The sequence below is a fragment of the Physeter macrocephalus genome, chromosome 11 (assembly GCF_002837175.3).
Source record: "Physeter macrocephalus isolate SW-GA chromosome 11, ASM283717v5, whole genome shotgun sequence".
Classification (NCBI taxonomy): domain Eukaryota; kingdom Metazoa; phylum Chordata; class Mammalia; order Artiodactyla; family Physeteridae; genus Physeter; species Physeter macrocephalus.
The window spans coordinates 148,291,751-148,306,121 of record NC_041224.1 but is presented as its reverse complement, the minus strand read 5'-3'; the positions used below and the strand labels follow the sequence as shown (position 1 = coordinate 148,306,121).

The 14,371-nt window shown below is 36.0% G+C and overlaps 1 protein-coding gene across 4 annotated transcripts in view; it reads right to left on the bottom strand.

Moving 5' to 3' along the window:
- Nucleotides 1-2,073: 2,073 nt before the first annotated feature.
- PALS1 (protein associated with LIN7 1, MAGUK p55 family member) overlaps nucleotides 2,074-14,371 on the bottom strand; it is a 103,588-nt gene continuing 91,290 nt past the window's right edge. For all 4 annotated transcript variants that reach the window (XM_055088543.1, XM_007115443.4, XM_007115444.4 and 1 more), the window contains 2 exons: nucleotides 14,128-14,238; nucleotides 2,074-3,827 (listed from right to left, as the gene is read on the bottom strand). In XM_055088543.1, the coding sequence (XP_054944518.1) occupies nucleotides 3,651-3,827; nucleotides 14,128-14,238 (288 nt within the window). In that variant the 3' untranslated portion in view covers nucleotides 2,074-3,650. The remainder of the gene's footprint in view (nucleotides 3,828-14,127; nucleotides 14,239-14,371) is intronic.

Sequence of the window (14,371 nt, the reverse complement as noted above, 5' to 3'; positions counted from 1 at the left end):
ATCACACCATCCCTTAAGCCTTGAAAACTACAAATTAACTTTCCATGCCAATTACAGAAGTTGAATTTTAAAGCTACAAGCTATAGACAGTATGAAAGTTTCATTAGCTTAAATGTTTTATAATTTAGCTTGTTGCATTCTGATCATAAGAGGCAGACCTTATCAGGATAAAAACCTATTTCTATATGCTTAACTTTTCCCCTGCAACGTTCTTTTCCTAAAATGTTCAAATGACTTTCAGGTCATCTTTTCCTTCTGATCTCAAAGTCAATTGTCATATCATTTCCCTCATATAATTTTATTTCACTGCTGAACAAGTGTAATCAATGACCATTTGTCAATCTATTAAATATTAGTATACAGTACAGCAACTATATTGATCACAGAATTCCAGTTTATTACCTACATGTATAGCACAGCCATCAAATTATACTGTGCTCATATATAAAAATGAAAAAACTGTCAAATGTGCTATGTCCTTTTATGCATGTAAAAAACTATTTGCATCATGAGGAAGAAACTTAACAGTCAACACAGTTTATATGAATATCTGCCATTCATAAAAATGTAACTTATACATTCTATTGTACTATGCAGATGAGGAAAAGGAAGTAAAAGTTACCCAATCATCAGTTGCAACGATTAAAGAAAAAAATTCAGAAAATCATTATACCTTTAAAAAGATCAGCATATATTGTATATGTTTTAGATCAGAGTCTAAAACAGGTGTGACCTTTGCATAAACCTTTCACGTGTGCAGTGAAGTCTGATCCACAAGTTTGAGCTAAAAAATTGGTGCTTCTAACGGAATGTTTTTATGGATTAAAAGACATACAAATGAATTCAAGCCTAACAGAGTAGCTCCAGACCAAAGTGGCACCATTTTTTTTAAAGTAGTTCTGGTGACTAATCAAATACTGTTGTCTTGCCCAGTGCACAGAAGCAGTTTCCCTTCACCCACAAATTCCCATGAAGTCACTTAACTGTTAAATAACATCAATATTTATTACTATGTGAGACATGGACCTTTGTGTATACACACAAAAGTTTTTCATGGAAATATGACTAGGCAGAAAAGATTTGGTTAGGTGAAAACAGAATTAAAAGGTTTTTATGTGGATAAAATGGAACTGCTCTGTTGAAAACTTCCATTTAAAATCCCTAAATGAGGCAAGAACTTCTAAAGCCATGTACAGAGAATAAAGAATGCTGTTAATGAATTGCCTAAGGGGATTTTCTTCTCACTAGTTCAAGATCTAAGAACAGGTCTACAATTTATACTGCCTGCCACCTTCTCAGAGACTTGCTCAAGTATCAGGGCTATCTTCCTATTGGCAGTTTGCCAGATCAAGTCCAATCATGCCACAGAATGGATGCTTCCTTCACCTCAGCCAAGTGGATGGCACCCACTGAGGTTCAGTATCAAGTTTGTTAATCAACCTAAGCAATTCTTGATAGGCTTTATCAAGATCCGAGTTCACAATTGCTGTGTCAAAGTAGTGGCCATTGTTCTGCTCCATCTCTCTAGTCTTCTCAATGATTTCTCTCAGTTCTTCAGGCTGCAAAGAGAAGATAAAAATTATGAGGTAATCCATTCCTTACCAAAATATACGAGTCAGAGATGGCTGAAGAACAAGAAATGGCCTTAACGCTGCTTTCCTTCTGTCTCTCAAAATACTCAGCCTCCAGTGTTCAACACAACCCTGTCATGGCCACAGGGATTTCCTTTGCTCTGGCATCTTCAGCACTCACACTGCGAACCATTTGCAACTCAATATAGCCTGTTTATACTGCTATTTAGGTTTTTATATATTTGTCTTATCCACAAGACTAGAGGCTTCAAGAGCACAGACTGTTACTTTGAATTCCCTACAGACGTTCGTTTTCAAACATTTTAGGGCACCATAACCTCTTCCTAAAAATAACATCTTCTGTAACAGAGTGAACCTTTCTGGCAGGACCTTAAGTGCCACCTGCTCTTGGCTCTTATAAAGAACCCCTGCCCTCTATGTCTGTTGCAGAGTTAAAAAGAGTAAACATCATGAGAAAAGGATCAACAGAATGGGTTCTACAATTTGTTCAAATAATATTATGAACTCAAGTATGTACATGACACTGAGACAAACTACTCATTAAAAACAGTTGTTTATGTTAAATTAAGTGACAATTCAGTATTATTCCAGTGTTTAGCTTTGGGAACAGGAATTGTAGCTAAAGTCACCATATAAATAAAATCAAGACATTCACATTTGAGGTTGTTTGTCACACATCACACCATCCCTTAAGCCTTGAAAACTACAAATTAACTTTCCATGCCAATTACAGAAGTTGAATTTTAAAGCTACAAGCTATAGACAGTATGAAAGTTTCATTAGCTTAAATGTTTTATAATTTAGCTTGTTGCATTCTGATCATAAGAGGCAGACCTTATCAGGATAAAAACCTATTTCTATATGCTTAACTTTTCCCCTGCAACGTTCTTTTCCTAAAATGTTCAAATGACTTTCAGGTCATCTTTTCCTTCTGATCTCAAAGTCAATTGTCATATCATTTCCCTCATATAATTTTATTTCACTGCTGAACAAGTGTAATCAATGACCATTTGTCAATCTATTAAATATTAGTATACAGTACAGCAACTATATTGATCACAGAATTCCAGTTTATTACCTACATGTATAGCACAGCCATCAAATTATACTGTGCTCATATATAAAAATGAAAAAACTGTCAAATGTGCTATGTCCTTTTATGCATGTAAAAAACTATTTGCATCATGAGGAAGAAACTTAACAGTCAACACAGTTTATATGAATATCTGCCATTCATAAAAATGTAACTTATACATTCTATTGTACTATGCAGATGAGGAAAAGGAAGTAAAAGTTACCCAATCATCAGTTGCAACGATTAAAGAAAAAAATTCAGAAAATCATTATACCTTTAAAAAGATCAGCATATATTGTATATGTTTTAGATCAGAGTCTAAAACAGGTGTGACCTTTGCATAAACCTTTCACGTGTGCAGTGAAGTCTGATCCACAAGTTTGAGCTAAAAAATTGGTGCTTCTAACGGAATGTTTTTATGGATTAAAAGACATACAAATGAATTCAAGCCTAACAGAGTAGCTCCAGACCAAAGTGGCACCATTTTTTTTAAAGTAGTTCTGGTGACTAATCAAATACTGTTGTCTTGCCCAGTGCACAGAAGCAGTTTCCCTTCACCCACAAATTCCCATGAAGTCACTTAACTGTTAAATAACATCAATATTTATTACTATGTGAGACATGGACCTTTGTGTATACACACAAAAGTTTTTCATGGAAATATGACTAGGCAGAAAAGATTTGGTTAGGTGAAAACAGAATTAAAAGGTTTTTATGTGGATAAAATGGAACTGCTCTGTTGAAAACTTCCATTTAAAATCCCTAAATGAGGCAAGAACTTCTAAAGCCATGTACAGAGAATAAAGAATGCTGTTAATGAATTGCCTAAGGGGATTTTCTTCTCACTAGTTCAAGATCTAAGAACAGGTCTACAATTTATACTGCCTGCCACCTTCTCAGAGACTTGCTCAAGTATCAGGGCTATCTTCCTATTGGCAGTTTGCCAGATCAAGTCCAATCATGCCACAGAATGGATGCTTCCTTCACCTCAGCCAAGTGGATGGCACCCACTGAGGTTCAGTATCAAGTTTGTTAATCAACCTAAGCAATTCTTGATAGGCTTTATCAAGATCCGAGTTCACAATTGCTGTGTCAAAGTAGTGGCCATTGTTCTGCTCCATCTCTCTAGTCTTCTCAATGATTTCTCTCAGTTCTTCAGGCTGCAAAGAGAAGATAAAAATTATGAGGTAATCCATTCCTTACCAAAATATACGAGTCAGAGATGGCTGAAGAACAAGAAATGGCCTTAACGCTGCTTTCCTTCTGTCTCTCAAAATACTCAGCCTCCAGTGTTCAACACAACCCTGTCATGGCCACAGGGATTTCCTTTGCTCTGGCATCTTCAGCACTCACACTGCGAACCATTTGCAACTCAATATAGCCTGTTTATACTGCTATTTAGGTTTTTATATATTTGTCTTATCCACAAGACTAGAGGCTTCAAGAGCACAGACTGTTACTTTGAATTCCCTACAGACGTTCGTTTTCAAACATTTTAGGGCACCATAACCTCTTCCTAAAAATAACATCTTCTGTAACAGAGTGAACCTTTCTGGCAGGACCTTAAGTGCCACCTGCTCTTGGCTCTTATAAAGAACCCCTGCCCTCTATGTCTGTTGCAGAGTTAAAAAGAGTAAACATCATGAGAAAAGGATCAACAGAATGGGTATCTTTTTCTATGAAAACACTGCTGGGAAATCCAAGATTTTAATAATCTAATATATTATTTTGGGGAAATAGCTTTTAAAATTGCTTCTCTGCTTTCAATACACAAAGGAGGTCTTCAAGATGCAAAAACAAGTATCCTAAGAAGAGTTTGGGAAGCCATATAGAGCAGGCTACTTTCAAATAATGCGTAAAGGAAACAGCTGTTTCACAGATAAGCAGATGGCAAGGTTATATGCAAAACTTATCGAGAACCTTCTAATAATCAGGCACATGTGTCCAAGAAAGTGAAACTGCCCCCAAATCATCCCTGTCAATGAAGAGAACTAATTAAATGTCCATATGTCTCAGACATAAAGGCCACACATCAATACTATATTGGACCCACAATACCAAACAATTTGTATCGTTCAACTGGTTGAACTTTTTTAACAGAAGGAAAACATATTAAAAATATGACAGTGTATATATGTCCATGCCACTCTCTCACTTTGTCACAGCTTACCCTTCCCCCCCCATATCCTCAAGTCCATTCTCTAGTAGGTCTGTGTCTTTATTCCCGTCTTACCCCTAGGTTCTTCACGACCTTTTTTTTTTTTTCTTAGATTCCATATATATGTGTTAGCATACGGTATTTGTATATGTATAACTGATTCACTTTGTTATATAGCAGAAACTAACACACCATTGTAAAGCAATTATACTGCAATAAAGATGTTAAAAAAAATAGTAGAAGAAAGTAGTTACAAATACCACCTATGACCATGTGACCAGTTAAAGAAATAAGGACTGTAGTTGTCATAAGTATTTCTTCATTATTTACTTCAGAATACATTTTTATTAAAATATCTGTTTTCTTCCCTCTCTTATTTCCTTATCATGTAACATAAGATCATATATCATAGTGTTAAGTATTGTTAATTTTATATCATTGTCTTTAAGTTATGGGATATTAAAGATAAAAACAAACATAAGTCAAGGAAAAGAAAAATGACAGCTCTGGCTTGTCCTGAATCAGTTTCTTGTGTGGCCCTCTAATTTTCATTCTGGAATGTTGTACATCTGGCTCTGGTACACAGAATCCTTTGTTTCCCAGCAGGGACTCTACTACACCACTGTAACTGAACATACTGTGACATTCTGGTTAAAACTTACGTCTACTCAAAGCTCAAGATTATTGAAAGAACATTCTAGAACTCAAGGTAGAATCTAAACCTTGTGTTACTAGATTTGAAATATAAATGTTAAGCCCCACATCTTACATAGATTCACATGAATATCTAATCCACCTAGTTTTTCTTTATCAAATTTAAGTATTCATCTTTTGCCAAAATGACTTATTTCTTGGTAGTGTATGTTTTAATTTTTCAAATTACAATTCATGATGAAATTGAAACAAAATGTTTTTGCTCAAATATCTTTGGCCTGAAAAAATTATCTATAGGCAAAATTGACCATAACAGTTCATACTGTTAGTTTACCACTCTCAAGCCCCCATTACAGCAGAATAGATTCACAGTACAATGAAATAACTTATTATTTAAATTTTGCATTTGGTGAGGAACACCATCACTTTCCTAGTTAGCACTATCTCACAGAGTTAAAATTGAGAACTTGTTTTTACTCAACACTTCTATTGTGTGATAAAACACTATTAAATACCAAAGGAGATAAAACATAAAAGGCAATCAGATACACCACCCTTTACCCAACAGCTGCAAAATATACATTCTTACTGGTGTGCAGGAACATGCACCAAGATATAACAGATACTGGGTCATAAAATAAGACTCAACAAGATTTGAAAGACTGACATCTTACAGAGTATGTTCTCTTACCACAATGGAATTGTAAATCAATAAAATATTTTATAAATCTCCAATAGATGGAAATTAGATACTTCTAAATAACCCATGGGTTAAAGAAAATGACACAGGAAACTAGAAAATATTTCTAACAAAATGGTAATGAAAAATATAACCTTAATTTGTAGGATGCAACTAAAGAACTACTTAGAAGGAAATTTATAACTTTATATTAGAAAAGAAGAAAGGTTTAAAAATCATCTAAATTTTCTTCAGAAACTAGAGCAAGGGCAAATTAAAGCCAAAGTAAGTATAAGGAAAGAATAAAAATAAGTCAATTAAATGGAAAATAGTCAAACAATAAAGAAAATGAACAAAGAAAAAAGTCTCCCAACTTATTTCTTTTTCTGAAGTGTTTTGGTTATTCTTTAAAATTTCCATACAAATTTTAAAATAATCTTCAATTTCCAGAGAGAAGCCCACTGGGATTTATTTTGCCCAGATAACAGGTTTCTTGAGATATAATTCATTTACAATTCACCCATTTAATGGTGAACTGGAAGCAATTCAATGGGGGAGTCATATAATTTACCCACTTAAAATGTACAATTCAATAGTTTTTTTAGTATAGTCACAGAGGAGTTGTGCAATCAACACCACAATCAATTTCAAAACATTTTCATCACCCTCCATTCCCCCTCGCCCCCCTCCCTCCAAAACCCCATAGTCATTAGCAGCCACTCCCCATTTTCTCCCAACCCCCAGCCCTAGGAAACCACTAATCTACTTCAGGTCTCTATAGATTTGCTTACTCTGGACATTCCAAATAATGGAATCATACAAAATATGGTCCTTTGTGACTGGGTTCTTTTACTTATGTTTTCAAGGTTCATCCATGTTGTACCAAGTATCAGTACTTCATTTCTTTTAATGACCACTTTTTGAGAAAAGATAAAGCTACAGTAATCAAGACAATGTGATTTAGCATAAATACAGAATAGAGTCCAGAAATAATCCCTCCCCGCTACGTATTTGGTCAAGTCATTTTTGACAAAGATGCCAATGTAATTCAATGGGAAAAAAAGGATAGCCTTTTTCAAGAAATGATACTAAAGCAATTGGATAGCCATGTGTGATTAAAAAAAACCAAACCCTTACCTCACACTAAAATAAAGATTAATTTGAGATGGATTATAGACCTTAAAGGGAAAGCTAATACAAGAAAGCTTTTAGAAGAAAATACAGAATAAATCTTTATAATCTTGGAGTAGGTAAATTTTTTTAGACAATACACAAAAATCATTAACCATAAGAAAAATAAAAAAAATTATGCAGTTGACCCTTAAACAACACAGGTTTGAACTGTGTATATAGAGATGTTTTTCAATAAATACAGTTCTACATGATCCATGGTTGGTTGAATCTGAAGACATGAAACTGTGGATATGGAAGGCCAAGTATGGGACTTAAGCATCCTCCATTTTGGTATCGCAGCAGGTCCTGGAACCAATCTCCCATGGATACCAAGGGACAGAGGTACTTCATTAAAAACACTTCTGATCTTCAAAAAATATGTTTTTAAATTACAAAGATTTTGAAAAAATATTTATATCCAGAATATATAAAGAATTTTTACAACTCAACAAGAAAGCAACTCAATTAAAAAAAATAAAACTTGAGACATTTCACAAAGAATTTGTCCAAATGACTACATGAAAAGATGCTATCATTAGTCATCTGGAAAGTGCAAATGAAAACCACAATGGTAACACTTCATACCTATTAGAATGACTAAAAAGTTGTTACAAAACAACAATAGCAAAAGTTGGTAAGGATGTAGAGCAAATGGAACCAAAGTGAGAGTGTAAAAAGGAAAACTTTATAAAATAGTTTTGTACTTTTTACACACTTAAAACATACACTTATCATTTGATCCAGCAATTCAAGAAAAATGAAAACATATGTCCACCAAAAAACTATGAATGTTCAGAGCTGCTTTAGTCACTAGCTCAAAATTGGAAACAACCCTAATGGTTTTTAACTGGTGAATGGGCAAATTGTGATATATTTAGATCACGGTACACAACTCAGCAATAAGATATGAACTACTGTTAGATGCAACATAGATGAATCTTAAAAACATGCTTATCAAAAGCTATATACAGGACTTCCTTGGTGGCACAGTGGTTAAGAACCCGCCTGCCAATGCAGGGGACACGGGTTCGAGCCCTGGTCCAGGAAGATCCCACATGCCACAGAGCAACTAAGCCCGTGCACCACAACTGCTGAGCCTGCGCTCTACAGCAAGCGAGCCACAGCTACTGAGCCCACGTGCCACAGCTGCTGAAGCCCTCGTGCCTAGAGCCCGTGCTCCGCAACAAGAGAAGCCACTGCAATGAGAAGTCCACACACCTCAACGAAGAGTGGCCCCCACTCACTGCAACTAGAGAAAGCCCACGTGCAGCAATGAAGACCCAACACAGCCAAAAATAAATAATAAATAAATAAATTTATTTTTTAAAAAAAGCTAGATACAAACTTAAACTTACTTATAAATGGTTATAAACTTAAACTTATAAATGGTTTCCATTTATATGAACTTCCAGAACAGACAAATCTATAGTGACAGAAAGTAGGTAAGTGGTTACCTAGGAAAGAGTGGAGGGGTATTAACTTTAAAGGGGCATGAGAGAACTTTTCTAGAGTGATGGAAATGTTCTAAATGTTGATTGACATGGTGGTTTCACAGGTATACATTTTGCCAAAGCTCACTAAATTATACAATTAAAATGCATGCATGTAAAGTAATCTCAATAAAGTTAATTTTTTAAAATTAGAAAACTATAATTAGAAAATCAAGCACATTGTATTCTGCTAAAACATTGTGGTAACTGATTAAGTTCCTGCTTTAAAAACATGTATATAGTTGACCCTTGAACAACACAGGTTTGAAATGCACAGTCCACTTGTACACAGATTTTCTTCAATAGTTAATACTACAGTACTACACTATCTGCAGTTGGTTGAATCTGAGGATGTGGAACTGCAGATATGGAGGGCCAACTATAAATTACACACAGATTTTCAACTGTGTGGAGGTTTTGGTGCCCAAACCCCACATTGTTCAAGGGTCAACTGTTAATAGGTATTCTTTCTAGAACTCACTCAATCTGAATTAAAAATAAAGTAGGTAAAAATATTATATATTACAATTAAATATTAAAATATCAAAAATAAAATAGGTAAAAAAATTCCATGAGAGCACTGGCAGAGACCACCAACAAAAAGAAAGTTGCTTAACATGTTTTGGAATGGCATGTGGCCCTTGGCATGGTATCAAATTCTTGCTGGAGAAGAATAACCTAACAAAAAATAAGTGTGCATGTCAGAAAATAGAAAATTAGGTTGAACAAGTAAAATGGAGTCCATCTTGGTCCTTTACGCGCATCCCTCTTCTAGAACCACTACAGTATTTCTGGTCTACCAAAGTAGTTAACTGGGCACCAAGTTTCGTAGACTTTCGATCTAGTTTTCCTTATTATATGTGATCCTCCTCAAGAACAGCCAGCGACCATGTCTCGTATTTCTTTTCTTTTTGAATTTTATTTTAGTTTTTTAATACAGCAGGTTCTTATTAGTTATCTATTTTACACATATTAGTGCCTATATGTCAATCCCAATCTCCCAGTTCATCCCACCACCACCACCTCCCCCGCTTTATGTCTCAGATTTCTTTTGTATCATCTCAAGTGCTTAGGACAGCAGATACTCTGACCCCACTTATGAACTTGCACTTGTGTTGCAAAAATGAAAAAGGAGTGAAACACTACTTTAACCAGCTGGCCTACTTAGCCTAAACAAAGCAACCAGAATTATGCTCAACACAAAGGATGGGAAAGTCCCTGATGTCTAAGACACTGAAAAATACCACCTTCACATATAGACTGAATAACAAACGTAAGTAGACCCAGAGTAGAAAAAGATATCTTGGGGAGGAAGAAAGAGGGCTGGTGGGTGTGGTGAACAGTCAAGAATCAAAGACTTTTGAGGAGATTTTAGGGAGGAGTATTATTATGTGTTTTTATGGCTTTTAAGGAGATTTAAAGGCATAGCAAATGAAATGAGATCTAAGTGATTCCTTTGTAAAATAGAAATTTTTAGGAAATCGGCAAAAAAACAAGGAAGAGTATTTGTTACTTTGATATAGTATGTCACTTGACGGTTTTCATTTCATACATTTAAATAAAATGTCAATGCTTTCTGATTAATATATCAATATATTATCATTTAATTTTTAGTACTGTTTGGTATAATATGGACTACCTCAACCACATCCAGCATCTAAAATAATTAGCTGCCTGGGGCCTAGAGTCCTGGGCGGCCGCTGAGAGGGCCTTCCTGGCCTGTCGGTGCCTGCAGGCTGCTGCAGGCTTCTCCTGGGCATCCAGTCCTGGTTGGCTGCGTGTGGTGGCCTGCAGGGCTCTGAGTGGGCAGGGCCCTACACCAGCGATAGCCTTAAAGGGAGGAGAACTCATCAGGGACGACACTGTGTGGGTTAATTTAGGAAGTGATGGTTAAAGTTTCTGGCTTTAGACTCCTTATTTATGTTGTTAATTTTGATGGGGGTAGAGATGGAAGCTGGTCCCGTTTACAATGAGTTCTCAGTCTGGAGAGGAAAACAAATCAAGGTGAACTGAAGAAAATGAGTCTTTCCCTAAAGGAGGTAGAAGATGAGGAAGATGAGATGTCAGAAGATAATGCCAATGGCAGTAGAGATGAGGCTGTTGTCCCTAAGAATGGTAGGAAGGTTGCTACTGCTCCAGGAAATAAAATCGAAAAAAAAAGTTTCTGGCTCCCCTGTTTGCTGAGAAATTAATATCACCACACAGGAAGGGAGCCACAGGGGCCAATTTGCCAAAAGACAGGAGGAATGCCAAGCTCAAGGACCATGAGAAGAGACATGAGAACTCTGAGGAGGATGAAGAGCCTATGAAGAAAGCACCTGATAAACAGAAGAAGGAAATGACCAAACAGAAGGCTTTCACTGAAACCAAGAAACAGAAATGAGAAGGAGATTCGGCTAGTGAATTTTAAATCTGCTGATGACCAGGAAAAAGCCCTGGAACTTAGCGAAACAAAGGTCCTTGGATATGAAATTAAATTGAAGAAACCAAAGGGAAAGGAAACAAAGAAAGATCGAAATGCCAAAACACCTTTGATCAAGAACCTGCCTGACAAAGTCACTCAGCATGAATTAATAGAAGTGTTTTAGGATGCTTTTCAAATCAGATTGGTGAGCAAGGATAGGATGAGTCAAAGGATCGCCTATATTGACTTCAAGTCACAGGCCGATGCACAGCGAGCCTTGGAAGAGAAGCAAGGAACAGAGATCAGTGGGCTTGCTGTAGTTCTGGACCTTGTCAGAGAAAAAAGCCAAGGCCAAGATGAAAGAGATGGAAAAAAGAGCACTTGGAGAATGGGAAAACGAAAGCACAAGAAAGCCATGCATTTCAAGAAAAATATGAGAGAGCTTATTTCTTTGTGGAGGTAAAAAATGTTCCTACATGTTTAATATGCAAACAAAGTCTGTCTCTGTCGAGAGAATGTAACCTAAAACACCATTATGAAAGCAACCATCATAGGAACCACGATGGATTTACAGAAAAGATGTGTGGTAGAAAACTGAACGAACTGAAAAAAAGACTGAAATTTCAACATGATTTGCTTTTGAACGTGAATAAAATAAGTGATGCTGCCATGAAATGTAGTTATGTATTAAGCGAGAAAATTGCGTGGTCAGCAAAGCCTCTTGCAGATGGCGAGTTTATCAAAGACTGTCTGTTGAGCGCAGCAGAAATCATGTGCCCTGAACAGAGACAAGCATTTGCCAGCATAAGACTAACTGGTAATGTTGTTGCCCAGCATGTTAACAATACGACTGAGAACTCTTGCAGGACAAGTTGCAAGAAAAAGCTGAATCATTTGTGGCTTTTTTCCATTGTAGCTCAGGAAGGTGTGGATGGAAATAACGCCCCCCACGTAGCTGTGTTTATTCATGGTGTCCATGAAACTTTTGATGTGACCAAAGAACTTCTGGACGTGGTTCCCGTAACAGGCACAACATCAGGAAATAGTTTTACGTGATGAGCAAAGTCTTAAAAACTTTAACGTGGACTGGTCAAAGTTGGTAAGTATTAGCACAGATGGTGACTCTGTGATGGTTAGTGTTAAAGAACTAGTTACAAAACTGAAATCTAAAGTGTCAGGGCTTTGCCAAGACAAGGAACTTAAGTCTCTGCATGGTCTCATTCTCCAGGAGTCACTTTGTGCTAAAAGACTAAAAATGGATCACGTCATGGACATAGTTCATACCATAACCTGGATACACTCCCATGGCTCGGACCACAGAAATCAGTGCTTCGTTTAATCAGTTAGACGCACAATATGGAAACATGTTCTACTCTATGGAACTTAAGTGGCTGAATTGTGGTGTGGTTCTAAGGCAGCTTTTTGAACAGTTGGAGGAAATTGATTTTTCATGTCTTCTAGAGGAAAATCGGTGCCTCAGCTTACAAGCAAAGATTGGGTCAGAGACTTAACCTTTTTGGTTGACATTATTATAACATATCTAAACATGTTGGATATTTCTCTGCAAAGGCGTTCACAAGTGGTGACGCAAATGTATGATTCAGTTGGCTCATTCCTAGTGAAATTGTGTCTTTGGGAGACTCATTTGGGAAGGAACAATCTGGCCCACTTTCCTACGATGAAATTAGTTTTTGAAAATGAAAATGACAGCCTGAACTACATTCCCCAAGTTAAAGAGTTGAAGACTCAATTCCAAAAAAGGTTCTCTGACTTTTCCAACTTTATGAGAATAAACTAATATTGTTCAGTTCCCCTTTCTCAATTAGTATTAATAATGTGAATAAAGAGATACAAATGGAAGTTACTGAATTGCAGGTCAACACTATACTGAAAGCCAAACATGATGATGTTGGAATTCCAGAATTCTACAGATATCTTGGGAGTGGTTACCCTAAATATAAAAACCATTATGCAAAGATTCTGTCCATGTTTGGAAGTACTTATGTTTGTGAGCAGCTATTTTCTGCTATGAAACTAAAGAAAACTAAGTGTTGCTCAAAGTTAAAGGATTCAAAGATGAATTCTCTGCTGCACGTTGCAACACAAGATTCACAACCTCATGCTGATTGATATCTTGGGGCATAGGAAAGGAATGCCAGATTTTGAATTTCAAATCTGAGGAGTAATACATTATGGAACTTTGAATAATTATTTCTATTTCCAAATTATATTTTTTCGATGCCAAATTTAAAGTACAATCTCTGGCATCATATGTTTGTACCTTATAACATATAAAATAAAATTTGACTATATTCTGTCAAAAAAATAATAATAACTAAAAACATTTTTCCATATCAGATCATACGAAAAGATCAAAGGCAGAAGACAAACAGAACATAAAACTTCAATGAGAAAAAAGAAGAGAAAAGCAAGAGGACTCAAGTTTGGCTCCTTGCATATGTGGAATATCTGCAGATAAAAGTGGGTAATCCCTAAGAATCTGCTGAGAATATTTGGTGTGGGGGGAGGGTATTACCTAATCCTTGTTAGAAATAACATAGGTCTGTGTGAAGAAATTTAAGGAAGTTTTAAGAAATGTCAAAGATATATGTATTACTGTATGTATATATGGTAGTAATACTTAAAAATGTAGGTATTACTACCATACATTTGGAGCGATAATAGGGAATGTATGCGGAACAACAAGAGAAGACCCCTGCTTTGGAGAGCTGCTGAAGTCCAACCAGAGGCAAATGTGGCAGTTTTGGGGAAAGTGATATGGCAGAAAGAATAATCCGTTTGAAAGCGTAAGCTGATGTAGTTTTTAAGCACTGTGACATATTAAGCCATGACTGTTTCATGTTACTTTCAATGGAATAGTATGACAGTATAATAACTTTACCTTTGGATTCTTGCCCTCCTTGGCCAATAATGCCCTAAGTCTTTCTTGTGAAGGGGGTGCAATGAAGATAATATATGGTTTCAAGTCTGAGTTCCGGAGAGTCTTCAATGACTGTAAAGAAAAGACAGATCTTAACCATTCAATATAAGAATATATTGTGTACCTATAACACACACAGAATATTGGCTTACTCCTTTTATGTAATGAAATAAAATTAATGAAGAATTACAACTATGTGATGATA